The 27,844-nt window shown below is 52.8% G+C and overlaps 5 protein-coding genes across 5 annotated transcripts; 3 read left to right on the forward strand and 2 right to left on the reverse strand.

Moving 5' to 3' along the window:
* Positions 1-786: 786 nt before the first annotated feature.
* N0V96_009822 (uncharacterized protein) lies at positions 787-8,719 on the reverse strand (the record flags this gene model as incomplete). The annotated part of the gene is made up of 8 exons (XM_065758759.1): positions 787-991; positions 1,587-3,495; positions 3,550-4,443; positions 4,760-5,024; positions 5,420-5,601; positions 5,672-7,129; positions 7,207-7,237; positions 7,883-8,719. The coding sequence occupies 8 exons, from the start codon at positions 8,717-8,719 to the stop codon at positions 787-789; spliced, it is 5,781 nt and encodes a 1,926-aa protein (XP_065612526.1).
* A 2,513-nt stretch (positions 8,720-11,232) lies between these two features.
* N0V96_009823 (uncharacterized protein) lies at positions 11,233-12,002 on the forward strand (the record flags this gene model as incomplete). Its single annotated transcript, XM_065758760.1, has 2 exons — positions 11,233-11,236; positions 11,461-12,002. The coding sequence occupies 2 exons, from the start codon at positions 11,233-11,235 to the stop codon at positions 12,000-12,002; spliced, it is 546 nt and encodes a 181-aa protein (XP_065612527.1).
* A 3,460-nt stretch (positions 12,003-15,462) lies between these two features.
* Positions 15,463-16,849, forward strand: N0V96_009824 (uncharacterized protein; the record flags this gene model as incomplete). The annotated part of the gene is made up of 3 exons (XM_053197787.2): positions 15,463-15,568; positions 15,655-15,857; positions 15,917-16,849. 3 exons carry the CDS (start codon positions 15,463-15,465, stop codon positions 16,847-16,849), a joined length of 1,242 nt encoding a protein of 413 aa, XP_053044718.2.
* Positions 16,850-17,685: 836 nt separating this feature from the next.
* GRR1 (SCF ubiquitin ligase complex subunit) lies at positions 17,686-20,286 on the reverse strand (the record flags this gene model as incomplete). Its single annotated transcript, XM_065758761.1, has 4 exons — positions 17,686-18,461; positions 18,521-18,632; positions 18,687-19,403; positions 19,543-20,286. 4 exons carry the CDS (start codon positions 20,284-20,286, stop codon positions 17,686-17,688), a joined length of 2,349 nt encoding a protein of 782 aa, XP_065612528.1.
* A 6,093-nt stretch (positions 20,287-26,379) lies between these two features.
* N0V96_009826 (uncharacterized protein) lies at positions 26,380-27,597 on the forward strand (the record flags this gene model as incomplete). The annotated part of the gene is made up of 1 exon (XM_053197785.2): positions 26,380-27,597. The coding sequence occupies one exon, from the start codon at positions 26,380-26,382 to the stop codon at positions 27,595-27,597; it is 1,218 nt and encodes a 405-aa protein (XP_053044716.1).
* Positions 27,598-27,844: the final 247 nt, after the last annotated feature.

Raw genomic sequence — 27,844 nt, forward strand, 5'->3', positions numbered from 1 at the left:
CCAATTGTGCCTTCAGTACCTGGGCCATCAATTGTGAGGCACTCTACTGCGATAGTCATCTTTGCCACAACACTTACGGTCTCGATATTCAACGTCTCAGAAGCAGGGTGGCTAGGATGTACGATAGCTCGCCAATCATGTGCACATAGCAAATCTCAGCGGCCTTCCTCGTAGTGGATCAAGATTGGTACCAAAGGCTGTCTTGGACGTTACCTGACGTGGGCAGAGCATTGCCAGATTCCCCGGATTGGAGCACTTAGTGAAACATATCTAGCGTCGATCTTACGATAGACCTAGCCGCAAAACCTCACGTCGCAGCGGCACAGCCAGGTTTCGTAGATCTCTCCACTGAATCCTCGTTTACTTTTCTTGATGAGAGAAAATCATACTACGCAAGCCTACCAGGCTTTGGGCCCCGCGTATTGGCTAACTTGGCGAAACCTTACTAACGTATGTCAACAGCCTATAGGGTTGTCATGCGCGGCAGGCGAGTCACCTTCCCGAACTTTTATCTTGTGATGCCGCGGCGCCGAATGGTGGTTTGACCACCCACCCCTGATAGTAGATGACAGTTGTTGGCATTTCAACGTCAAGACAACCCGTTATGATATGATCAAGAAGAACTTATGCCGTTCGTCTTCCCCGCATAGCATTCTCGTGACAGAACCTTCCCCGCGTGGGATCAAACCCTTTTGTTAAGTATTCCTGTCTCTAATAACCACAACGTCACTGCCTACAACTAAAATGACGTCCCCCAAGAAAACGTGCCAACCGATCGACCTCGCGCTAGACATTGGAGACGGCGTGTCGCCCAGATCTGGTCTGCGCTTCGGAGGATTGGCGACGCTCCCGTGATTCCTGGCAGCTCGATGTTACATGGTAGACCTTGAACACAATATTGACAGGGCGGGAGGGCCAGGGTCCCCAGTCGACCGGGACGTGTCTCTGGCACTCGGAGCCGCTAATCTGTTGGCCCAATCGCATCTCGATCCTGGACTATGTCAGTTGGCCCCTGTCTTCTTTCACGCCTTCATCTTGTGAGCAACCTACCTAGTGTCTGAGTCCTCTTACGACAACCCCAGGGAGCAGTGTTTGATCCTCGCGATCAACATCATGGAGTTGGTTAGTCTCTCGGGGCTCAGCTGTTTCGACGATCGAATCCCACGACGCACAAGTATAAGCGTGAAGTATAGGCATGCTATAGGGTTATTTGAAATGGATTAATATACCTCCTACGTTTACTACACGAATATTTGGTATGAATAGCGGAATCTCCTGACATTCGAAATAACGTAGTTTCGATGTCATGAGACTCTGCTGACAATGTGCCTCGGTCCTCCAGATTTCTGGCACAGTGACTTATGTGTTTCCGTCTAGCACAGGTTTTCAGAATCCAGTTCAGGCTACAGAATGTGAAAATTCAAATCTACTGTGGTTTAGAGTGTGCGATCATTACTTCTGGAAGGGGAGTCCAAGACTTTGAATTATTCCAAGGTCGAGTGACTTCCAGCTTGGCGAAACAAGCGCACTTGCGTCAAGAACGTACAATATCCTCATCAGAGATGAAATGTGAACCTCCCGCACACCGGAACCCCATACTCTGCTTGATCCAATCGAAATTCATGGGGCATCGACCCATCATCGCAGCTTTCTTACGCTGCTCTTCTTCTTTCTTCCGTCGCTCTTCCTCCTCAATGAGCTCTTTGAGAATTGCCTCCCTGGCAGCCCCAACTGCTCTGCGCTTCTTCTCGAGCATTTCTCGGTACTTTGCGTCGTTTTCCTCTTGAGCCTTTTTGTCTTTCTCCAATTGTTCCCAGACTTCATCGCTGACACCAGCGTCGCGTATTACTTTCCGACTCTCGTCACTGACTTCCATTACCGGACTCTCGCGAAGCGTTGGTTCTGCCTCCTCTCCAGTGGCTTCGACGGCGGCGGCGGTTTGTTCACAAGCTGTTGATTGCACGCTTTGTGTTTGAGGGGGCGATGGCATCTGCTGGAACAATTGGTCGAGCTTGGGCACGCCATGAATGGCCCCTGCCTGCCTCTCCCGGCTTTCGCGTTCGTGAAGCATCTTGAAGAATTCTTTCTTTACAAGATCTTCATCGATTGTCACCTGGCCTTCGCGGCAAGACTTGATCGCCGTGCTGAAAATCGACTTGGCAAGGCTTTCAACATCTCGGGCACTAGCCCATCCGGCAGTTGTGGTGAGTTTGTGAAATATGGCGACAATGTCTCTCTTGAAATCGGGCGATGGATTTGATAGACAATCCATTGCGAGATTATTAGATGGATTCTTGCTGTGAAGAGTCCGCTTTTGCTTGAGTAGAAGCTGGCGCAGAAGCTCGTAGCAACTCTTAGGGCTTAGGCTGTGGAAGTCGATAACTTCTGGAAATCGACTTGACATTCCCGGGTTGACGGAAAGTAGTCGATTGATGTCCTCGTCGTAGCCAGCCAGAATTATTACAAGGCGATTCTTGTATTTGTCCTTCGTCACCGAGTCAACGACCTCATCAATTGCCTCTTTGGCAAAGTGTCCTTCAGCAAGACGATAAGCTTCATCGACAAACAGCACTTTTCCAAGAGCCTTGTCCAGAAGTCGCTGCACTTTAGGGCCGGTTTGACCGACGTATTGGCCGATGAGGTCGGATGCAGAGCAGTCGATAACTTCTGCCTTGGCCAAGAACCCCATGTCGTAGAAAACTTTGCCCATCTTTCTCGCCGTTGAGGTCTTTCCCGTACCCGGAGGGCCACGGAAAAGGAAGTTGAAAGGAATACTCTCCTTTGGGTCCATGTTCAGTGCCTTCATAGAACGTACAGTCTCCTGATATCCCTCAAGGGTGGCAATAATCTTCTCGTAACCAACCGTCCCCTCAAAAAGTTTGGCAACATTGGTCTCAGCCCGATCTGCGCGGTCAAAGTCGTGGTCAAAGTCCAGAGCTTCCAACGTAGAGACGTGATGGCTTTCTTTAGCGGTTAGTCGTCGCTGATGACGTGCCTTTGCCTCGTTCAGGAGAATGTCCACTTCTCCTGCGTTGCCAAAGTTTGGCCGGTTGCGAGCCCTTTCGAGCATCTCTGAAGCGACTTGCTTGGCCTGATCAGTGGCAGAAAACCCTTGTAATTTGAGTTTGAGCTGCAAGATCTTCCGCATATCTGCCTTCTCGAAGTCTTCGAAGACAAAGGCTGACGACAATGGAAATCGCCGACTCAAGCCCGGGTTGACGTTCTGCATCATCTCCTCCATATGATCCTTATAACCCAGAAGAAGCACACATCGATCTTCTCCTGGAACACTTTGGACCTCGGCAACAATGGTATCTACGACGGCAGTCTTGTAGGGGTCAGAACTGCCCCCAGCTGAGTTACTGCTCCCGTATAGTCCGTAAGCCTCGTCAATGACGAGAACCTTACCGATAGTCGACGCTAATATGCCTTTGGTCTGGGACTCGGAGCCTCCTAGTGCAGCACCTATGAAGTCCGCCGGATTTTTGACAACCACTGTGAAGCATACATGTCAGCATGAGAATTCCGTAGGTAGGCACACCAGCTTACCCTCTCCATTCGATAAGAGACCTAAGTCAACAAGGATCTGGGCGTACAACTTGGCGACGGTGGTCTTTCCCGTTCCTGGCGAGCCGAGAAAGACTTTGTTGAGCGTATACTCGATGATGGGTTCTTCCGCCAGCTCGCGAACATAGTTGGTCTGAATGCTATCTATCAAGGCTCGAACCGATTCTTTGACTGAGCCAAGGCCGATCAAGGTCTGCAACTTCCTCCAAGCTTTGCTGTGCCCGAGGGCAGCTGAAGGTTGAGGTCCAACCAAATCCTCCATTGTTAACAGGAGATCGTCCGGGTTTGCGCCCCCTAGACGAGCCTTTCGAATGCGATTGGCCTGCCGGCTGGAGACAATGGAAAGGAGATTTTCAATTGCTCGCGCATTGCCAAATCCTTCCTTTCCGCGCCCTCGTCCAAGTCTACGACATGCGACGCGGAGGTGGAGATCATCTTCCCACTTCATGCGGCATCCGTACTTCTTGTCAATCTGGAACTGAAGGATCTTCAAAAGCTCGTCATCGTCGTAGTCGTCAAACTTCATCGAAATCGGAAACCGGCTTGGAAAGCCAGGGTTGTGCGCGAAGAAAGACTCCATCTGTTTGTTGTACCCAGCGAGAATGAAAACAATCTTGCCGGTATGGTTCTCAACTTCCGCAAGCAGGAGATCAAGAACCGCGCGGCCACCAGGACTATTGCCTGAGGAGAGTTGATAGGCTTCGTCAATAAAGATCACTCCGCCGCCGTCATTCAAAACGTCATCTAACAGCTTCTGACAGCCAGGCACACCCAAAGACGCCAATTTCGAACCAGACGTCTCTTCGAAGCGACTGCCGGCTATGACACCCACCGACACCAAGAATTTGGCATAGATCCGTGCTACGGTGGTTTTTCCTGCGATCAAATTGTCAGCCGCCGAGCAAGACTAATTGTGAAGGTAATTGAGTCTTGCCTGTTCCAGGATTTCCATAGAGAGAGCAGCCGAATCTCTCCGTGGACAATGAAATCTCCTGTCTCACTGCCGTGTCGACTTTGGACTTGATAGAGAGGAACTCCTCTTTAATGCTTTCAAGTCCGATCATTTTCATGAGTTGATCCATAGCATTGCTGCTAGCCCCGAACTTCGACTTCAAATTCAGCCACTCCTCCTCTGCACTTCCAGGTTTTGGGGCTGGGTTCGCTGTAGATTTTCTTTCATCTGGAAAAGCACCTGGAACTTTCTTGGGAGCTTCTCTGGCAGTCTTCATCGTCTCAGCACGAGCCCTCGTCTGTTGCAGAGCTCTCAGTTCTTCTTTGCGTTCTTTTAGAGTCTTGTTCTGCTCCAGGTCCTCTTGTTCATTCTTCATCAGTCTTCTCTCACGATCCAAGTCGTCTTCCACCTTTTGTAGTTCTTGAGCGTATCTCTTTTGTGCCATATCGCGTTCCACTTCCATCTGCAAGTCGCGCTTCAAGCGCCTCCGAGTGTTCTCATCCTCCTTGAAGCATGCGGCGCATTTTTGGGTTTGGTTGTTGCAGTCTACGCTGTACTTATGCCCCCTGTCGCAGTGCTTTGCGAGCTTTGTGTGACAACGGATCTTGCTGTGATCACTGAGTCTATGGCAATGGTGAAGGCACTTATGTATGTTGCAAGACAACATGGCGTTACTGCATGCAAGTTCCGTCTATTAGCGTGGTTCCTGCTTTTACGTCAAATTGAGCTTCTTGGTGAGACATACCAGGCTTCGTCGCAGCCACCTTCAGGACACTTTACATCAAAGTCATCCGGCCTTTTGAGCAATGCGGTCCTGTCAGGGTGCTGTTGACAGCGAATTGCGAACCCATCATGTAGATAATTCTTCTCTTTCAGTAAGGTGAAGAAAGGCAACCAGACTGCTCTTCCGTGCCCAGATGCCATGAAAGTCTCCATATTGCCTATGAGAATGAGGCACTCTCTTGCACGAGAACACAGAACGTTGAGCCGCTCGGGCGCCTTCATGAATCCGATGTCGCCATTGTTGTTGCTCCTGGTCAGAGAAGCAATGACGATGTCGCTCTCTTCGCCCTGGTAATTGTCTATATGCAGAAATAGGTAGGTAAGGCGTCAGTCTTCAGACTTCATTGACTGAAAGTCTCTTGAACTCACCGATAGTCGAAAGTTTGATTCTTCCTGATCCTGATCCGTCAGGCACTTTTCCCGCGGCGGCAGTCATGAGTCCCGCGCGAATGAGCTCAAACGAATCTAAATCATTGAGCCAGGGGTCATTCTCGGAACTCAAGGTTTCTCTGAGTAGGCGCAATTGTCCCAGATATGGCGTGAGAATGACGAGGTTTTCAGTGCGATATCCTTGCTGCCCAAGGTATTTGACTAGCTTCAGAACCATTCGCGCTTCATAAAGATTACTCTTGCTAGAGACAACACCAACATCGCGGCGATCGGTAATATCGCCAGCCAGGTCTTCCGGGTGGCTGTGGTTAACGAAACTGACCCTTCCCTGAAATCCCCTAGGAGGCTTCCGATCCTTGGTTTTGTCACCGTCCAATAGATCCGGGTATGTCATCTTCCGAACGAGATCCGAGATATCGGGATGCATGCGATGCTGCTTTTGGAGTGTGACGTGGTCGTGTCCCTGGAGAATCAGTCGTTCAAAGAGCGAGCGATTGAGATCGAAGCCGTCTCCTTTTTCGACGCTTAGAGCATAGTTGTTGATCTTGGGTCGCAGTTGTTTATGGTCCCCGATTAGTAGGAGCTGCTTTGTGTCGCTGTGCAAAGCAGTCAAAACGTGAGCCTCGAGGATCTCACCAGCCTCTTCAACCAAAACGACATCGGGCTTTGCAGCCTTGATCAGCGACTTGTACATGGCAGCCGCGGTTGTTGTACATCCGATAATCCTCTTCGTTTGCATAAAGGAACATTTGGACTCGTTGAACAGCCTGTCCACTTGCTCCTGGGCGTTATTAAACCTCTTGATGAGGTTCTGGACTGCTTCGATTCGTTCCTTGCGAATGCACTCGACCCATCGTTGGATATGTGCAGATTTCTGAGCCATTGACAAGCACCAGATATTCTGGCTACCAGACGAGACGAAGTGTCGGAGCTCACCGGCATCTTGTCCCGTAATCCACCGGCCCAGCAGATAGTCGGGACCCATGGCCCTGTTACTCTTGCCTGCTATCTGGAAGCCTCTCTCTTGCTCGGGCAAGAGAAAAGCTTCATAAAAGGGCTGGTCGTCGTCGGAGAACTCGAGAAAGCTCAAGAGCTCTAAAGAGCCAACCTTGTCCCGGACGAGAAGGTCGCATGCTGCCTCGATCTCTCTTCGAACTTCATTCATCTCTGCTCTCATGCCGTTGATATGTTCCCACGTTGCATTAGTTCGACGGTAGGCGTAACTTCGCAATTGCTTCTCCAGTGACAGTGCTGAAGTTGATTCCGTCGACTTCGATCCTAAGCGCACCATATCACCAGGTGAGATGCCAATTTTCATCAGATCCTCGAGGAACTGGTCCAGCGCATGATTAGTGTAGCTAAGCACTAGAATTCGCTTTTCCGGATCTCCAAGCAGTATCTTAGCTGCCAAAGCGCCAACGAATGACTTGCCAGTTCCTAGAGTTCGGTTAACCTTGTACATATTCAAAGTATAATATGTTTGTCTTTAGTCGGCAAGACTAGGAATCGCGTACCAGGAGGGCCTTGGATGAGTGCCAAAGGGCTCTGTAACGCATGCAGCAACGATTGAAGCTGAGAATCATCGAGACGAAAAGTCTGCATGCCCAAGGAAAAGCAACGTGATCCATTTTCCATCAGCTTTTCCAGTCGTCTCACGTATTCTTGAACGTAAGAGGTTTGCTGAGGTGAGCCTTGTAATTGACTTTTCTCATCGCTAGGGAGCCTCAAAAGCCTGTCACCGAGAGGCAACTCTGTTATTTCCCGAAGACACTCCAGAACGGGCTGGTATGCAAACACCGGAGTATCAACAAGAACGAATCTGAGATTGTTTGACGGTGTGAGTGCCTGCAAAGCACTTGCAGTAGCTTCGCTGCCAGTGAACTGTAGGGTAAGAACGGGGGGTTTCTTCAGTAGTTGGTCCACATCCCGTAACAGGAACGCGAAAGCGACGATGTGATCTTCGCCACATAAGGCGCCGAAAGACTGGTGTCGAAGGAAATTTTTGTGATCATCAAAAAAAGCCTTGCATTGAGCCGGCGATAGGTTCTTCATGAACTCCAATCCCCCAGAGCATGTTAGCGCGACCGCACAAGCATGGCTTCGCCTATCATCGCCGGTGTCAATCCCGACAGGCAATAATCCTGAAAGTATCTGGGCCCTCTTCTTGCTCTTCTTTCTTCCCATAGCTACTTTCAAATCATCACGGAGTTCGCCCAGCATGTCTTCACGAAGAAGGCGGAACTGGTTATCCAGATGAACACGCGGTCGCTGAACCTGATCTGCAGTAGCAACCTCGGCTGCCATTCGATAGAAAGGCCTCGCATTGGAGTAGAACTCATCACTCGTTGGAAAGATTGAAACATCTCGAAAGTTTGAAAAGTCGTTGTCATGGCGGCCACCGGCTGTCTCGAGGGTCTTATCGCCAGAAGACGATCTGAGAGCGAGTACTTTTCTGATCCTGTAGACGAAGTCGCGAGTCCCATGGTTCCGAGCCTCGCGAAAAGGCTTCTCGTCCAAGACGCCCGTGATGTCCTCTACGATGGTATCGATTGTGATTTCAGAAAGACCGGAAAGCTCGAAGCAGAGCCATGCAAAGACTTGAAGCTCGTCTTCGGTAAGTTGAGACTCTCGGAAAGCACTCAGGAGGTTTCCCCAGAGAGCCGGGGGGTGGGCGATGATGAGTAGGACTTGGTGAAGAAGCTGTCCACCATACATCATCTTCACTGCGGGGTCGCTCAAATAGGCAATGAATGGTATAACGTGTGCCCTCATAAAAGAGATTGACGAATCGATCCGGATGCTGTTGCTGATGGCATTGCGTGCAACCTCGCTGGCCGTGATGATCTCCAGGCAGGCGGCGGGAGAGGTGTTCGTTCGAACTGCCTCGAGGAACAGACGTGCCTCGCTTGCCGTGTAAATTGCTTTGCCGCCTTTGGTGACATCTCTGAATACCTTCAAGAGGCGGGAAGCGCGAGCAGAATCAATCTTTGGAGGGGCCATGACACTCTCTGACTTGAGCAGGACCATGATTTCGTGCGTAAGGAATTGATGGAAAATATTCCAATGACTCAAAGAATCTTGAAATTTGGATTCTGGAGGCAGATGAGTTTTTGCAGTGAATAGATTCGGAAACTGATGGCTGGGCCTCGTTCTCAGTGCGGTTTCCTGGCCGATCAACCAAGAAGTTGTCACATGCCACGGTTGGCCCAAGTATATGTAGATAAGTACTTAAGGTTAGGCTTCGACGTTTTCTGTTGGGAGCCAACACTTTGGGGACGTAAGATAATAAGAAAGTAGAAATACCACCAAGAGTAGGCGTTCGTCTCGAAGATTGGGTCGCGAGGTGAGGGGTTGTAGGCCTCCGGCATAAAGGCTGCAAGAGGCCGCCTCGAAGCTCGATGACTGGTTCGCCATCCACAGAGCGAGCCGCCATTGAAGAAAGGTCAAAAATCAATATGATTTCCAACTGCTCCGTCGTTTCTGATTCTTCCATCAACCTCATTGAGTTGTCTGACTCTTCAAAGTCCTCCGTTCTGCACCATGTATCGAGGACAGAAACATGACCAGTTTCAAAGAAGCCCGCGATGGCGGCGACCAGAACCTGCGACGACGTGGCCGGCCCCACCATTCGGGCCACTCGTAGAGACTGTCAGTGTAGCAGAGCTATCGCAACCTGCCTTGGAGTTTGAATCAACTGCCCGGGTGACGGGCTGCCAGCTTATCGCGTCGTATAACTGGCTGGACAGGCCATCGCCGTCAATTATCGTCCCAGGTACGTAATGCCACTGTACTCGTCTGAGGACATAGTAGTAATAAAGTCAGGTGCGCCACCCAGATGGACACCCCTCGCGGAACCACGACAACTGTCAGAAGACGACGGTGTCTACTATCGTGACAAAAACGCTGCCCGATACCCAGCTCATCCGATGGAGCCAGCCATCCAAGCTGTCCTGATGGCGCACACCAAGCCCTCTCCCATTCCCGTTGACATCGTTGCCTGTGGTAGTACCATCGGAAACTTGCTACGCTTCATTCGAGGTGACGAGCGACCCTTTCGGATGCTCCTCGAGGTGGTTGGCGACGCTGTCCACCTAATCCGTAGGGAAAACTCCCCAAAAGAGACAATGTCCGATGTCAGGGGTTATGGCCACAAGTTTCCAGAGGCCTATACGACTTGGGATGCTGAAGTCCGCGGTTCAACATCCCACCAGCGGATAATCCAATACGACTTTGGGGGTCTTCATTGCATTGTTCGTCATGAGGGTGATGGCTACCTCAAACACAAGCAAGGGCCGTCTATGAACGTTTCTGGTCACACCTTTGCTGAACAAGCTTCGGTCGACGGCCTAATTGAAGAACTCAAAGTCAAGGAGATGGCACCAAAGAGTCCGCAGAGCTCGCATCAGCAAGTACAAATGAAGAGTGGCGGGTTCGAGGTGCCCCAATCTGCTGTTTTCGATCTGAAGACTAGGTCAGTCAAGCGCAAAGGCACTGATTTTCTTGGCGAGGAACTTCCACGGCTATGGGTTGCCCAAATTCCTAATTTCATCCTGGCATACCACGATAGAGGTACATTCAAGGATATTGAGGTCATGGATGTAACTCAGCAGGTTAAAGCCTGGGAGACATCGAAGAACCAAGAGCTCTCTCGACTAGCAGCGCTCCTGTCTCACATCGTTCGCCTTGCTCGTGCGCGGAGGAATGACAGGCTTGAGATCAGCCGCCAGCAGCTAAACAAGCTCGAGATTCGGATTCAGTGCTCTGGACTGTCTCCGGCGTTCTCTAGTGAAGTCAATGAAGAATGGGCAATGTGGCTAGCTGGGGATACTACACGGGATGGCTTGAGTACGGACGACGAGAATGGACTCCAGTGGAGCGATGGCGACGGTGATTATACAGCCTGTTCCGAGAACTGTTCATACTGTGGAAAGTGCACGTATTGATAGTGGCATTTCCGTCCAGACTTGCAGACTTGATAGGTATATGAAGGCTCTGGTAGTTCCTTTCCAGTGTGCTACGATGATTTAAAGACCCGTGGAAGCCAGTGGTGTCTCCTTCTGCCGGAAGAATCTAACCATTAGGCATTTCAAGCAGATTCGCCCTCCATCTTTGCAACTCTCTATGAATAGCGTCTACTTGCTCAGTGGCAGGCAATGTTTCAGCGGGCGAGAGTGATCATCTTAGTTCTTCGCATTCGACTAAAATCTGAGCGCGTGCCTGAACAACAAGGTAGAAGAAAGCAGCTGGATGCCTCTTATGTGAGTCACATCAACCCAGTAACGGGCGGCAGACTCCGATATCCGATTCCATTACTCAACGATAATGCCTTGCCAATTGCTGAGACCACCGTGCCTTCCATGGAGTAAACTCTCATCCCGGTAATTTTTGCAGGTAGTCTGTCAATTTTGTGCTTGCATAAACCGATGTGGTCATTCTGAGCGCCCATATATCGAGTATTAGCCAGCTTCGATCCCTCACATCATTCTATCTTCATTAGAGGATAAGCTTCATCCATATTCTCTCGAAAAATCACAGACAACATGAGTGACCCCCTCATTGCCAGCAGCAAGATGTCTGAAGCTACAAACCCCCCACGAGGTATCACGATATGCGTGTACTGTGGTTCGTCGACCGGCAATGACCCTGCCCACTTGCAGACTGCGCGGGATTTGGCGAGGCTCATGGCTACCAGAGGAATCAAGTTAGGTGAGTTCACAATTCTTGAGCCGAAGCCGGACTTGGTCTATGGTTTCTAATCATCATGGTAGTCTATGGCGGAGGGACCGTGGGACTCATGGGGGAAGTGGCCAAAACCCTGGTATCACTATCAGGTCCCGACTCAGTACACGGTATCATTCCTGAAGCACTCGTCAAGTTTGAGAGGGACGATACCTACAACAGCGTTACTTTGGGGAACATGCCCATTCCGGAGGAGGCAACTTACGGTCGCACAACCATTGTCAAGGATATGCACACGCGCAAGCGCATGATGGCGGAAGAGGTGATTGCCGGAGGGCCCGGATCCGGCTTCATAGCCCTGGCTGGTGGCTACGGCACCATCGAGGAGATCTTGGAGGTTGCGACGTGGGTTCAGCTTGGGATCCATCAGCGCGGCGTTTGCCTGCTCAACATCAACGGCTTCTGGGATGGAGTATTGGGCTGGATTCTTCGAGCTGCTGAGGAGAAGTTCATTCAACCAGCTAACGCGGGGATTGTGGTGGAAGCAAGCACCCCTGCTGAGGCTATCGACAAGCTCGCCGCATATGAGGTCCCCGATTCCATCCTGCATCTTGAATGGGATAGGGTCTGAACTCAGCCCTTGCAGACGGAGTCTGTAGATCTGGCTTGTCGGTGATGTAAGATAGAAGAACACCTAGACCACGTTAATGTCGCCTCTCCACCCAATGAAGCTCTCCATAGCCGCTGCATTCGCTACTCTTGGGAATCGAAATGGCTGTCGTGTGCAGGCAATGAGAATGTCATCTTGTTTCGTGACGCCACTGAGACAACCTCCAACTTCTTGTGCCTCGAACATTCCAACTTGCGCTTGACGTTTTGGTAGCCAAGCTACCATAGGCACAGATTTCGACCATTCTTCAGTACCTTAGTCTGGCTTCTTCAACTCCTGGTGATACTGTAACCTGGTGAGCGCTGTTTCTGCCCCAGGTATCACTGCACTATGCCGCCCGCAATCACCCGGTACCGTTCGGTATTCCCCGGATTCGGCGTTTGAGATTTTCATTCGGTATTTGAGTCTGAGGTTGACAACCAGGATCTGCGACTCAGTGCCATTCCTAATTACCTCTATTCACACCGAGCCATCCTCCAATATGGCCAACCAGCTCTTTGAGAGCCAACTCGTCAGCTTCATTGTTGAGCCTGACTGCCTTCCTGAAGCCCATGCAATAAATCGCACATATACAGCAAGTCTACTGGCCCATCGTCTCGGCACGAATATTCTCTAGCTCCAAGGCGGTCATCCAGCTGGGATGACGTGCTTACGTGCCATATGACCATGGGACTGTGGACCTAGAGACCTCCCTCCGTGGGACTTCCGGGTGGCTTGAGCGATTCAATCATGGCAAATGTGCGGGATATGGAGTGGCCCGTCCACTGGACCACAGAGCTCCCCGCCGCCTCCAGTGGCTTTACTTTTCCGGCAAACGGTTCCTTGAAGAGTCGGCGAGAAATTGTGATTTCCAACGGGAATAGTGTTCTCGTGAGTTTTCTGGAAACATTATCTGGGTACGCAGAGGCAGTGCCAGCCGCCGTGGCCACAGGTATCATCGTGCGGGAATGGGAAGACATGAGCACATATACCCGAGCTGCCGCAACTGAATCGGCGAAGATGTTGAAGTCGCCGTTCAGGGTGATGTTTCCTGGTAGAATCTGACCACACCACGAATCGAGCAACGGAGTAACGCCTCGGGAGGCTTCACCGAGGTAGACACCCCCTCTAGCATCCAACCAGTGGCATGGCAAATGACCGAAGAGAGGCTGGCCATCCCAATAACCCCCCTGTCACTTCATCTGAACTTGGAAGCCATTGAAATATCCAGCGCGTGGTATACTGACGCATTGGATCAAAGTAGAAGGGATGGTCATCTCTCAATCCTACTTGCAAGAGTCGCCGCCGAGGTCACGGGTTCTACGCAATGTTGCACAGGCTCTGGCTGCTCGGTAATATCTGAAGAGATGAGACTTCGGCCACTCCTGGCTGCGGTCATTTTGAACAGATTTCCGGTCCTATGGGTACGGTGTGGTCAGAGATGTGGCAAAGAATTTCATCGCATTGTTTTGAGGGAAGCCTTGACGCGCGGGACGTGAGAGCGCGTTTGAGTGGGTCAAATCAACATCGACAGGTGGGGCCGGCAGGGCAAGGTGAGCAAGGTGTAGTTCGGTGAGAAGGAGCTCCACCGAGATGTTCACCACTTTACCCCGCCATGTGGGTGAGCAGAATGGCGGGGTAAACTGATTGGAGAGTCAACAGCTGATGCCAAGGAAGCAGGCCACACTTTGGCTCGTAATATTCCCGTTCCATTCCTCTCATGTTATGCGTCTTCCGTCATTTGCGGATTCGCCTTACGAGCTGTTAGGGGCCTAGGTCCTCATTCATTATGAGAGAGCCCAACCGCTGCCGGGTCATCTGGCCCTGCTTTCCTAATCAACTCCTATATGTTTTACTCGATTATGCTGTTTGTAGAAGTCAGCGGGATGCTCCTGTCGCTGAGCCTAATCGGCCTACGACGTCTGCCGGTCTCTGGCGGCCTCCCGCATGCGAACCGAACCAACCACTATGAACTTGACTTGTCTACACGCTCCTGCCAAAACTCTCATGAATGGCTGAAACATGGAGTCTGATAAGTCAAACAGGTATGCCATTCCATGTTCATCCCTTCAACAAATGGATGCCTGGACATATCAAGGTTGGGACATTCTCCATGCCCTGGGGCTCTGGGGGTTGTTCTAGGCGTGATGGCAACTTTAATTTCCCATCTCGACACCCTCATCTACCGGTGGGAGGCTCCGGGCTTACTTCCAAGGTCTTGGAACGATATTCGGGCTATTTTCACTCACTTTCTGTGTGATTTTGCGTTCTCTCGGCTTGTGAAGAGGCATTTCTCAATCTTTTTTCGTTTCCAATTTCACCTTTTCAATTTCAAGAACAACTCACATAGTGAACAATAGCTTCATCAAATTCAACCAAAGCCGCTTTTTAATACAAAAACCACTCGAGCGTAAGGTTCGACTTGGTTCATTACTCCAACAATCGTAGTACGAGACGGCTCAACAGCAAATAGCAAATAGCCACGGGTCAACGTGGCGGACGAGCTGCGGCAGTCATTAGGCACGGCCTTTGGGCCATCACGTGTGACGTGCAGCAAAGCAACTCGCCCATCAGTCGTCAGCTTTTTCAACATCCTGGCCCGGCCGAATTCGTTGGGTCGGGGCTCATAGTCAGATTTTTATTTTGAGTGCAACTGTGACGATATGAGAAGTAGGGTCAGTATACACACATCATCAACACTACCGTTCTCTTGTCCAGATATCCCGTCCGGTCATCGGGTAGCCAAAGTGGGGCCGGCCGTTTCTCCAAATTCATCGTCAATGTGCCTCACCTGGAAGTAGAAATACTCGTCCAGGGAACAACGTAAACAAACAGAATAAGAAGGGAAAGAAGGAAATACAAAGAAGGAGAGAAAGAGACAGAAAAAACGGGCGTACGCGTCACTGGTAGGAAAGAGCAAACGGCCAAACGGGGGGCGCGCGTCATGAGATGAGAGACAATCGGCTGCAGGATCCCCTTCCTCCGCTGCCTGCCGCTGCGCTGAATTCAACCTGCCTTCACTTCACTTCACTTCATCTCACTTCACCTCTCACCTTCGCAGCTGCCCTGCCGCATCAAAATCTCACCTTATGCCTTCCAGAACCACTGACTTCTCAACCTGCAGGAGGCAACTCACTCATTTTGGTTCTTCAAAGTCTGGGAGTCGCGGCTGGACGACGCTCATTCATCACCGCCGTAACCGCTGCATATTCCTCGTCATCATTCTTTGGCGTCACCGGCTCATCGACTCAGCCTGATGAATCGCCACCCACGATAATTATCCCCTATACAGACCTCAACATCGTGAACCAAAACCAGTACGGTATCGTCGGTGACCGGGCCATCAATCAAGATGGCTTTCTATCAGCAACCCCAGAACCCATATGGGACCCCGTCCCTCGTCATCGAGCCGACCCAGAGCTACCTCTACCACCTGCGGTCAATGGCCCATCGGAAAGATATACTCATCAAGAGCGGCTTCATCCTCAACCCACTATCTGAGAGAGATATTGACGATAAGAAGCGATGCCGCAGATGCAACCTCCGCTGTGAGTATCTGTCCATCGGCCTCTCTTCTCTCCAGGACCCCACGTCGCTTCTCACCATCGCCATCACGATACTGACTCCAAGGCAGGCTCCAATAATAGGAACAAATTCAAATCGAATGGGAATGGGTCACAAGCCGATGCAAAGTCCTCATCCGTCCAGCCCAAGACCAAGACGTTCATCAGATCTTCGTCCATGGCCGATGAGGAGCCCGAAGGCGCAAAGGGGGACGAGAAGCCCGCAAAGCCGGTCCTCAAGTGTCAGTACCACACCGGCCGCGTTATTAATATGGTACCCTTACCCTCCGCCTCATTTTTGTTCTCTTTGTCGGACCTAGCTGACGCATTTAGCGCTGGAACTGCTGTAGAGTTCACGTTTCCGAACCAGGCTGCACGTACGCTCCAGAGCACCTCGTCCGGAACTATCCCTCGGGCGAAATCCACGACCGCCACCAATTCCACAAGACTCCGACCCACGCCCTCCTGGACCTGGGAATCGACACCGTGCCGTCCGGTCAGAGGGCGCCGCGCCGCGCCGTCGCCATGGACTGCGAAATGGGCGTCGCCTACGACGGCGAATCCGAGCTCATCCGCGTCACCCTCGTCGACTACTTCACATCAGAGATCCTCCTCGACAGCCTCGTCTACCCGCAGGTCCGCATGGCGCACTACAACACGCGCTTCTCGGGCGTCTCCCGCCAAGACATGCAGGCTGCGCGATCAAAGGGCAAGTGTATCACCGGCGGGCTGGCCAACGTCAGGGCCGCCGTATGGGAGTGGGTGAGCGCCGAGACCATTGTTGTTGGACACGCCGTTCACAATGACCTCGCGTCGCTGCGTTGGATTCACCCAAAGGTGGTGGACTCCTTGATTCTCGCTACTAACGTGCGGGCCGAGATTGAGAGACTAGAAGCGGAGGAGGTGGAGAGAGCCACTAAGGAGGCCGAAATACTTGCGGCTGAAGCTGCTGCTGAGGCCGTGGCCGAGGGCGGTGTCAAGTTGGAGGAAGAAGACCTCATCTCATTCGGTAAGCCCGAATCCTCGGAAAAAGCCCCGGAGGGAGGAGGTCCCGCCGAGAAGAAGCCCCAGAAGCGCAAGACTGGCGGACTCTCCCTCAAGGCGCTGACATCCGAGATGCTTGGTCGTGACATCCAAAAGGGTAGGGTCGGTCACGACAGTCTGGAAGATGCCTTGGCGTCGAGGGATCTGGTGCACTGCTTCGTGGCCAAGAAGCTTGCAGAGTCGGTTCAGGACGGAGGACCAATCATTCCTGGTTTTTGGTGATGGGAAGGAGAATGGGGCAGATATGCTTCACAGCCATTCTGAGTGTATTCATTGTCTTTCTACTTTCTAGGGATGGAGAGGAGAGCGATGCAATTACCATGGCACGGGGGGTCAGGAGTCGAACGGTTCACATCGTCATAGCATAGCACAGCGAGGAGACAGCGGCTGTATCAAATTAAATGTTCTGGGATTCTTCCCATAGGTTGACAACTTCACCAATGCCATTCACACCTGCGATTCACCTTGGAAAGTATTTTTTTATCGAGTTCACCTGAGAAGAGAGACCATTCCATACAGTCCGAACACGGGTTTAATTTCATGCCAATGCTTTGCTAATTTGATACCGCGGCCTCGAGGCCGAACTAACCTTACCCGCCCCTAACAGTATGCCGTGTTGCTCCCAGTCTCAGAGAGGACAGAGTGTAATGAAAATCCATAGTCTACCGCCGACTAATGACAGGTCAATGAGAATTGGCCTCCAAGCGGCCAACGTTTGTTGTGTGTGGAGAGGAGCCCTTGATCTCAAGCCTAGGACTGCCAAAACTGCCACAACCAAACACAATCATCCATGTGATGGATACTCTTGTGCTTGTCACACGCATCCTTTCAAGTGTTGCCAAACAATGCCAAAAGGCTACATGGACCAAAAAAAAAGTCCAACCAAGCTTGAAAAAGGGTCACCGACAACCTTGCCTGTTCCAAACCCTCTGTGTACCGGTGTTTTCCCCGCGCGCTCCTGGGTATATTGTCGTTGCGTATCTCATGCCAGCGTATCATAGTCTCCAACCGCTTCCCCCAAAGGATATACGAGCCTGCTTCAATTGCCCTTTCGCTTATCAATGCTGCTGTTGTCCGTTTGGTGTGGTAGGCTCAACCATATCCGGGTCCAGAGGTCCCAGCATGGATGCCTCCATGGAGATGACACTTGCCGGCCGACTGCGATGCGAGACCGGGCTCAACATTGATGCTTCCATTGATGCCGTGCTGGCACCGAGGGGTGCAGGTCTCCGATTTGTGTACGCGGGGAAGCCAAGGTTAGTGCCCTGCGGTGAGAGTGCGTTCGCCGTCGATGTGCTGGGTCCGGCGCTCGTCGGGGAGTAGTGGCTGGAGATGACCAAAGGCGGCGGGTGATTTGCCGGTCCCCCGGCCGTTGGTGAGCGAGTTGACTGTGGAAAGCTGGGGCTGGTAGGGCTGAATAACAAGGGAGCCTGCCCAAGTGGTTGGGCGAACATTGGCACAGCGCCGGCCGGAGGGACATGGTTCGGCGGGGGCGGAGGCACACCGTTTTGGGCATTGCCGTTGACAAGGTTTTGTGCCAACAAGGGCTGGCCATCTACAGCCATTTCACTGCCGTCGAGGCCCTCAAACTCGTCGTCTTCTGGCACCTCCGCTTCGTCAACTTCAACATCCCCGTTGGTCTGCCCAGCGTGTCCGGCCGTTGCGCGGGGATCAGCAGCCCGACGTGCAGGGAAGCTCGAGAGTCCCGGGAACCGAGGACCAGGAGAGTCGCGAAGACCTTCGTATTCGGGAGAGTTGTTGAGGTAGTCGCGGAGCTTCGTGACGCCGACGCCAGAGAAAACGCAAAACACGCCTCGCTGATGATCCGTGAATTCTGCACGTCTTGTCAGTTTGTCTGTATACCTACAATGAGAGAGACAAAAAATGGCATACCAGGTGGAGGAGGTCGGCAAAACTCGGCGAATTCTTCTCTGAGGAAAGCAGTGACCCCTGTCAAACTGAGATGGGTCAAGCGTGGGCAGTAGTTGAGCAACTTGATAATACTCTACGACAGTGTTAGTTTGTGAAACCAGCAATTTTGCATGGGTTGACAACATGCCTTGAGTGTAAGGTTGGTGCAGTAGCTGAGATGGACTCTTTCGAGGCTGGAGGAATAGTATTCGTCAATGTTGCCATGCGCATCGCGGCGTGCCCGGGGGCGATGGTTGGCGCGAGCGAGCGCGAACACAGACTCGTCGGTAATACTACTGCACTTAACGAGACCGATTCTCTTGAGCTTAGGAAGCTGTGCCAGTTTGGTGACGGAGTCATCTGTGAGGTTGATGCAGCACCCCAGATCAATGTACCGTATACGATTGCATTGCTGCACAAGGCGTTTGACGGCCTCGTCGGTGATATGGCCACAGTGACCAAGGTGCAAATAATGCAAGTTCTTGCCTAGTTTTGAAATGGCATTCACGGCAACGTCGGTGATGTTACGGCACTTGGCCAGCACCAGATTGCGGAGGCGTGGAGCAGCATCAATAATCTTCTGCACCGACTGATCCGTCAACCTGGCGCAAGATGTCAAGTCGAGAATGCGCAGGTGATCGTAGGTCTTGGCCGGGGGCAAAGTCAAAAAGGCGCTGTCGTCGATGAGCTCACAGCCTGCCAACCGAAGCTCGCGGAGAGACTGGCCCTTGGAGATGAGGGCAGTGATGGGCTCATTGCCGATCTGTGCACACTGGTGCAAGTCGATTTCGAGGATATTCGGGCAGTTCTCGGCAAATGCAAGGATGGCATTGTCTTGCAGCTGGGCACAATCGTTGAGTTTGAGCTGTAGGAGAAGAGAGTCATGTCAGCGATTTTTCAAAACGCAATGCGGGGCCCGAAAACCAAGCGCGAAAGCGCATACGGGCCAGGCCTGCAGGGAGAAAAATGGGCAAAGGAGCAAGGAAAGCAAAGAGCAAACATACCCTCTTAATGAACCGGCAGTTCTCGGCAAGCTGTATCATGCTGTCGTTGGTGATCAAGCGGCAGCCAGAGATGTTCAGACCCTGTAACCTCTTGCAGTGCTCGGCGATGGTTTGGATAGAGACGTCTGTGATGTGCTCATCGCCCGAGATATCAAGAGCAAGCAACGAGGAGCTGTTCTCCACCAACTTGGTCAAGCCCTGATCGGTGAGGTTACGGCAGTTGGTCAGGGTGAGTCGCTCGACACGAGTGCACACGGATAGAGGCATGACACTGCCATCGCTGATCTTATCTGCGAGACCACCGGCAGCGAGGTTGAGACGCTTGATGAAGTCGCGGTAGGCGAAGAAGGGCGTCTCAAGTTGCAGAGTAAGGCAAATGGACGAGTGATTCTTCCAGTTTGTGCAGGCGGGGCGATGCCACAGCAGGTCGACGGAGTTCTTAGCCCATCGCTTGCATGTCAGCATGCAGTTGAAGAGGTCGTTTGAGTTGTTGAGCTTGGCGAAGATGGAGATGAGGATCTCGCTAGGGAGGCGGTTGACGGCGGGTTGGCACGGATCATCGCTAACCTGCATGTCCTCGATGTTGGGGACGCCGAGTGATGATTGCGAATCGTTGCCGGCGATGAAGAAGTCTGACTCCTCGTTGTCGGCAGGGAGTGGCGAGTTTGTCGACGACGAGGATCGCGAGTCCGGCGTGGCTGACTGGGTAGCCATGATCTCTATTGAGGGGGCGGCGGGCCTCATGATGGGCGGCTGCGATGTGCGAGCAAGGGAGCAAACGGTCGGCGGATCGTGGATTCTCGCGTGAATTCGGTAAGAGGAGAGGGAAAGGGGGGCTCGGATCCCCGGTCGGAGAGAAGTCGTTGGCGACGGTGAGCGATCTCGAGTCGTGAGTCGTAGATCGTAGGCGCCGTGGGTGATTTTGTCGTCGTGATTGTAGTTTGTAGGGTTGTCGGGTTTCGTCAGGTTGACAGAATGAATGGCGGGGATTTGTCACCAGAGCGAGGGTTGGAAAGGCGAACTAGTTCCCACGAGGCCGATGGAACACTGGAATACTGACACTGACGCCTGACCCACGGAAGGTGGAAATGGAGAGGCTCCGACAGTGGAGGGGGGGAGCCGGGACAAGGAGGTAGGCTGACGCTAGGTCTGTTGTGAGCCCGGTACCTCTGGTGCGTGTACTTTGTAATTGTGTGTGTGTGTCGACTACTGCCTCAGCATGTAAACGGGGGATGGCAGTACGGAGTACAGGCTGTACAGGAGTGAGTGAGTACCCGTGCTGGTGCGTTTTGTGGTGCAGGGCAGGGCGCGGAAGGTATTTTGTGCGACGGAACGGAGTGCCAAGGCAACGGAGAGAAAGAGAAAAGAGTATTCGTAGCAGGCGAGACTGCCAGGGAGAGACGAGAATTATTGTCGGAGACGGCGGATAGAGGAATAGAATTGTATTTCTCGATTTGGGATAAGTTGGTCTGAAGTCGTGTCGTCGATGGGAGCAAACTCGAGAGGGAGAGAAAGATCAGGTCGAGAGTTCGCGTCGCGAGACAAGAGAGACTGAAAGGTAACCACGGGGCACAGGGTCGTTGGGTGGCAGTAGGTGGTGTGTGGGCTGCGGTTGCGTTTGCGGTGAATAGTGAATCAGGTTTTGCAGCACTGTCTCTCTCCCTGTTTCTGTCGCAGTGAAGCGAAGCAAAGCAAAGCAAGCAGGACTCAGGAGGGCCTGGAGCGATACCGTGCTGTGCTAAGCTGTGCTATGCTGAGCAGTGGGCAGCAAGTGGTGGCAGCGACAGTGACCAACAGGGCGGGTGACAATGACGACGGGGCGAGTGAGGCTAGGTAGTGTAGAGCAACCCTGAGCGGCCGTGGTCGCAGGCTCAGAGCTTGCGGGCGGGCGTTCGCGTATGAGGTGGACTCTGTGTGTCCTGTATCCCAGCGAAATGTTAGCAGTGACTTTTGGAGCTGTGGAGAAAGGGAGCGGAGGGAGGTGACACCCTTGGGTCTTGGACCTTGGGCTCTCGAAGGGCTGGCTGGGTGGCGGCTGGGCTAGGTAGAAGTGGAAACCAGGGGATAGAGGGCTGGGACCTGGGATGTGTGTATGTATCCGTAGGTACCTTGCTGTTGGGTGGTGCGGGAGCAGGTCTCTCTCTCTCTGGTGCTCAATGTGTGTCGCCTGCTGCATGGAGCTGTTGATGGCGGAGGAAGATGCGGCGGTGATGGAAGGCGGAAGGGGGAGGCTGACGGCTGGCAGTAGACCGGGAACCTGCGATGCAATGCGATGCGGTGCGATGCGCGGCAACCTGTCGAGCACGAAGTTGACGATGTGCTGCTGCTGCTGCTAATACTACTGTATAGGTAGGCTTCGGGGCAGGCGGTACTTGTTGTGCTTCGTTTTGTGGCACTTGCAAGGGCCGACTTTAGACTCTTGGAGACTGGAGTAGGTATTCGTAAGGTAGAATATCCGTCAAGTAGAATCCAAAGGTTATCGGATCGAGCCGGTCAAGTTCTCCGGGGCGTGGGCGTGGGCGTGGGCGTAGGCGTAGGCGTCATAAGGTAAGGCTGGCGGGAAACCCAACGTCGACGCGTGACCTGCTCTTGTGCTTTGCAGTTGCCGTTCTCCTCTCTCTCTTTTTTTGGAATTTCTGATCTTTCCCGATTTTCGCCCTTTTGGTTTTTCTGCTGATGTTGATTTTTGATTGCAGAGTCCGAGCATAAAAGGATGGTCGACTTGTTGAAGCAGGAAGAAACAGCAGCAATGCGAAGAGTTACGGGCAGTAAGGTAACGTAAGGAAGGAAGGAAGGAACCTGGAGGATGTATCGATGTACTCATGTTCCCATGTACCCATGTACTGACCAAATGGAGGAAGTGGTGTTCCGCAACTTGGGAAGGACGAGACGGGACCAGGACAAGGGACCGGGGAAGGAACAACAGAGGGGTCGCCGAAGTACTCGTCCACATAATCACAGTGTCATGCTACCTTACCTACATACTTCAGGACATATTCCTCTCTTGTCGAAGGTGACACCATCTCTCATTGGCTGACGGCACACAAGGGCCTGGGGTTTAAAAGTACAAAGCGACTGGAGACGAGGCGAACTAGAAGACGATGATTCTCGTTGTACTTTTCATTTCATAGATACCTCATAAGAAGTACGTATTGTTTCTTTGTAGAGAATGAACTCCTGCTCCCGTGTTTACTGAATTTCTGGCTCATCAACATACAAACTCGAAACCAGACTACGAGAGACGAGACGACATCCCCGACGTGGAGCGTGGGGCACATTCAACATCCCGCTTTCCCAAGGAGTCTTGCGTTAATGCAACCAGCAATGGAAGATGTCACTTCTACCCTTCAAAGTACCTCGCTTTCCAAGGCACCTTGCCCAGAGAAATATGATATTGAGTTGCAAACTCATGGCCAACCAAAGAGATTGCAGAACGTGCCTGGCGGGGAGCGGGAATACATAGAGCATCTGCAAACCAAATGTCGCACAACGCGTTCATGTACCTGCCTACATACCTAAACCCTCCATGGCAGGCAAAGCGGTACTTGAGCATCGCTTAAACTTGACCCAGCCTGCGGCATAACTCAATCTGGCAAAGTACACTCTAAAAAAAGGTACATTCCACTCGCTACCGAAATCACTCGATGAATTGCATTATCGCATTTCGCGCCAACTCCACCAAAATACGTTCGTGGCATTAACAATTGCACGAATGGCCTGGCCAGGGAGACTGAGGCTATCACTGGTACCTGACGCTACGTCCAGGACGGAATGGTCTTCAGCCTCTGGCACGTCTTGTCAGTCCCTTTCATTAACAGAGTTTTGGCTGAGTGTACTTGGCAGTGTTACCTTGATTCGCGGCATTCTTTCTCAAAATTCGACTGAATACTATTCCCTTTGTCTTCAGCTCTCCCTAGGCCGAGTTGTGAGTATCGAAAGAAATGCCAAGTCGTGACTAAATCACCCCAAGCCTATGATGACGAAGACAATCATCTCTGAGAGGGAATGGCCTTCATCAACGTTTGAGAAGTATTCACAATACGGTAATACCATCAATGTAACGTCGGCACTCTGGAGCATATCGAGAACCATGACATCTTGAACTTGTCGGCCTGCCTGCATGAATACATCCAACCTAATCTCGTTACCCTGACGTCGGTGACCATCTAACAACTGACAACAACCCTCAAGGGCTACCTATCTCACGAGTCTCAATGCTGCCGCTCCTCGCCCTTCGCCTCTCGGAGACCAAATCTTCAGCAGATACCCGTGGCGCCATCTTTCCTCAACGCTCAGACATGAGCTCGAGCTTCGTCCTCAGGGCACCCAATCTCCATTCCTGCATCTCGGGGCACAGACGCGGACCCCCATACATTGTGCCATTGTCTTGGCCTGACATTGTTGTCCCCCTTTCTTCATGTGCTCTCGATGACAGTCAAAAGACATTTCCTCCCACCCTCCCTGCCTTATGAGACGGGATGTCAGGGCCTCGGATGCTCGACTGTAATGCGGTCCGCTCCCCCAGACAGGCTAGACAGCTTTCCATGGCCTAGCTTGTCGTTGCTATTTCGCGAGATACCCTTTTTGAGTTTCCATCTCGGCTTCTTCCTTGATGCTCCTCACACTTCAGCACAAGGATGTTGAACACGTTGGGACCAATGTCGTTGGTCTGCTCAGCACCTGATACCGTTTCACTCCCGCCCACCCCGGTCTTTAAGGACTTTTCCCCCCACCTGGATTATCCCTGCCTCAACGCCTACGAAGCATAGGCAGTACGATGTGTATCTTGCGGCGACTGCTTGAAAGCATAATGACCGCAAGACCACTCGTTCAGCCACATTTGGTCTGACGGCATGTTCCGCATGTCACCCGCAAGCATTATAGAGGAAGACGTCGGACGTCGGGGATCGGTAACTACGATCGCCGAGTTCGCGTCTTCGGTGTGTAGGCCGCGTCGTTGAGTTTCCTCGTCCGTGATGTTGAGCCTTGGATGGGAAGACTGAGTGAATGCCAAGCCGGCTCAGACGGGCTTCCACGGCTTTTGGCTTTTGGGATTCAGGTTCTGCGCTTATACACGAGAGGGAACTTGCTGGTGAGAGTTGGCAGTTGTGGTATCCAGACACTGCCCTTCTCCCATCAGATTTGAGGGCGGCTCTGATGGGTACTCGGTCATCAAGGCTCCCGGGCACCCGAGATCAGTGACCCAGCCCAGAGACACGAGGTATGGTGGGGTAGGCCGATTGAGTTGGGAATAAGGAATAAGGAATGCTCCCGCGGTGTACAAGAATAGCAATCACCCCCTCTCGTACCAAAGACAACGTGTGCAGGGTCTGCGGGAGAGGATAAGACGTCGGGGACGACCGTCTGGGCTCGGTCTCACTTCCTTCGTCATTGAGACGGGCATCAGCAAAGCCCTGCATCGAGTGAGGTTGAATTGGCTTCGCCTGGTTGGCGGTGTTGTATGAGCCTAGTCAAAAGGAATGCCAGACTGCGTCGTCTTCACCATTACAACGGCACAGTCGCGACACTCCCGTGGTCTAGCCATCTGCGAGGTCTGCATGCAAGACAGACGCACACTTCAAGTGACGACTCCGACAGCTAGACCAACGTGTGTGAGTGAGCGGTGGCTTCGCGGCCCAGCGTGATACCGTCACGATCCTGGACACCATCACGCGTGGGCGCTTAGACGGCCACAGACGAGTGACCACTCAGCTTCGCCCATTTCACATTTTCGGATCACAGACGTGCAACCCTGTTGTGATGTAATGGTGGTCTCTGAGCGCGAGAACCCTGGAAGTCTTAGCACCCAGTCACCGAGTGATTGCAGAATCGGCTTGTCACGTCTATCGGGAGACTAAATCCTCATCCTTCGACTTTGACGCATCCTGACCGTTCTCATGGAACAGATGGGCAAATGCATGTACCATGTCAGGTTGCATCCCCCATCCGAGTTCTAGCCATCACCATCTTCGTTCGGGACATTTCCATGATCCTATGGGCGGATAGAATGGAATAATCAGAATAGCAAAATGGCCCAGTCCAGCCCTTGAGCCGCAGCAAATCAACTTTGACCTTGCAGATGTCGCAGATACTATGAGTAGATGCAGCAGCAGTTGGCTCTCCCCTCTTTTGCGTCCAGGAGGCTGCGATCTGAGGCGGAGAGGCGGAGGTGGAGGCGGAGCCGGAGGACACGCGCACATACCACAGCCAAAATTGAGGGATGTCCCAGTACGTATCCTTTCCTTACCTAAGCGAGACGGTAGATGCCGACACGTGACGACCTTTCGCAGGACGTCATTCGGAGGGGCCGATCATGCGCCGGGCCACTCAGGTGCCTCGCTCGTTGACGTGCTGCAATTTCTCAGGGCATCAGGGCACTGGATCCAATGGGGAAAGCTCCAATTGCTATGCACCTCAGTTAACACTGACGCTGGCAATTCCCGATTACGAGCCTCACGTCACGATCAGACTCTCCCCATTGCCTTTCCAAGCTCGCCAGTCTGTGCAAACGAATTGGCCAAATTACACTCGCCCACATGACCAGGCCATGAATCGTCCTGCCCGACCGGCACCGAATTCGATTTAGCACGCCCGGGTCTACACGACAGTCCAAGGTGCTGCACCATTGACGGCTGTCCCCGCCCGAACCTCCCGCGCCATCTGAAGAATCTCGAATCTCCATCAGCCCACTTCCACCTATCGACTATCAATCCTCCACACACGGTCCATAGTACCGAGTGGCCTCTATCCCTTCAACCACAGGCGCACTCCCTCTCGCCGCCTATACGACTCACACACATACTCGCATACCTAATCAGATTCACGCCCTCTGCCCCAATGTTCCGCCCACGCACTCTCCGGGCCCTGCCCAGGGGTCTGCCGAACCCGCAGCCGCCCGTCCGAACTAGTCGCCGCACCCTCTTCTCTCGCCAGCGCAGCTCGCCGTCCCGCCCCGTCGAGCGCTTCAACCTCGGCCAGCTCAGCGAAGCCCGCTCAAGCTACGACCGAGACCGCACATACTTCCTCGTCGCCGGTGCCCTCGCCGGCATCGTCTCCTTTGCATACACGGCCAACAAGCTACGCAAGGCCCTCGCCGCCGAGAAGAAGCGCAACGCCGCAGAGGACGGCGGCAGCAGTGACAATGGCAGCAGCAGCAGCAACACAAGCGAGCGCGCCGGCTTCCAACTCGATTCGTCCGTGCCGGCAGAGACCTTCACCACCGAGGCCGGCACCAAGCGCAAGGTCGTCATCCACGACGAAGAAGGCAGAGAGCTCGTGCCGACGGGCAACAAGACGGTGCCCAGCTTCCCGCGAACCATCGACCTCTCCCTAAGCAAAACCCACCGCGACCCGGAAGCGCCCATCGCCGCGACAGTACAAGACACGGACGGCGTAGAATACACACTCGTCGGCCTCGGCATCCGCACCGTCAGCTTCCTCAGCATCCAGGTGTACATGGTGGGCTACTACGTCGCCACCCAGGACGTCGCGAAGCTGCAGCACTACCTCACCAAGAAGATCAACCCCATCGCGACGACGCTCGTCCCTTCGGAGCGCGACAGCCTCAAGCAGAAGCTGTTTGACCCCGTCGAGGGCGAGGAGACGTGGACGGCGCTGTTGCAGGAGGTTGGCACCCGCAGCGCGTTCCGCATTGTTCCTGTGCGCGATACCGATTTCCCTCACCTGCGCGACGGGTTCGTGCGGGCCATCACGGCGCGGTCGTCTGCTGATAAGGAGGCGTATGGAGATGAAGGGTTCGGTGAGGCGATGAAGGAGTTCAAGAGGCTGTTCAACCGCGGCAAGGTGCAGAAGAACAAGGAGCTGTTGCTTTGCCGCGATGAGAAGGGCCAGCTCGAGGTCGTCTTTGATGATGGCCGGAGCATGGGCAGGCAGAGCGTCGGCAGGGTGCAGGACGAGCGCGTGTCGAGGCTGCTTTGGCTGAACTGGCTTGCGGGCAGCAAGGTCGCTTCGCCGCCGGCAAGGGAGAGCATTATCGACGGCGTCATGGAGTTTGTCGAGAGGCCAGTAGGTACCGTTGCCGCGCAGGTTGTGTAAAAAATGGGAATGAAGAGAAGTTTGTAGAATTAGTTTCAAAAAGTCACGGCTCAAAATGTACAACACAGTAGACAAGATCCTCGCAAAAGGAGTTTCCCGCAAAAGAAAGGCCAATGTCATTTCTTGGAAAACTTGTATTTTGAGACTCTAAGCACCCATCTTTATGCCTTTAAGCCCATGGTATATCATCCATCCACCATTCTCACTCCCATCGGGTTAAACGATTGTGCAGCAACAGCTACAACTT

The sequence above is a fragment of the Colletotrichum fioriniae genome, assembly GCF_027942845.1.
Source record: "Colletotrichum fioriniae strain IMI 355084 chromosome Unknown scaffold_13, whole genome shotgun sequence".
Classification (NCBI taxonomy): domain Eukaryota; kingdom Fungi; phylum Ascomycota; class Sordariomycetes; order Glomerellales; family Glomerellaceae; genus Colletotrichum; species Colletotrichum fioriniae.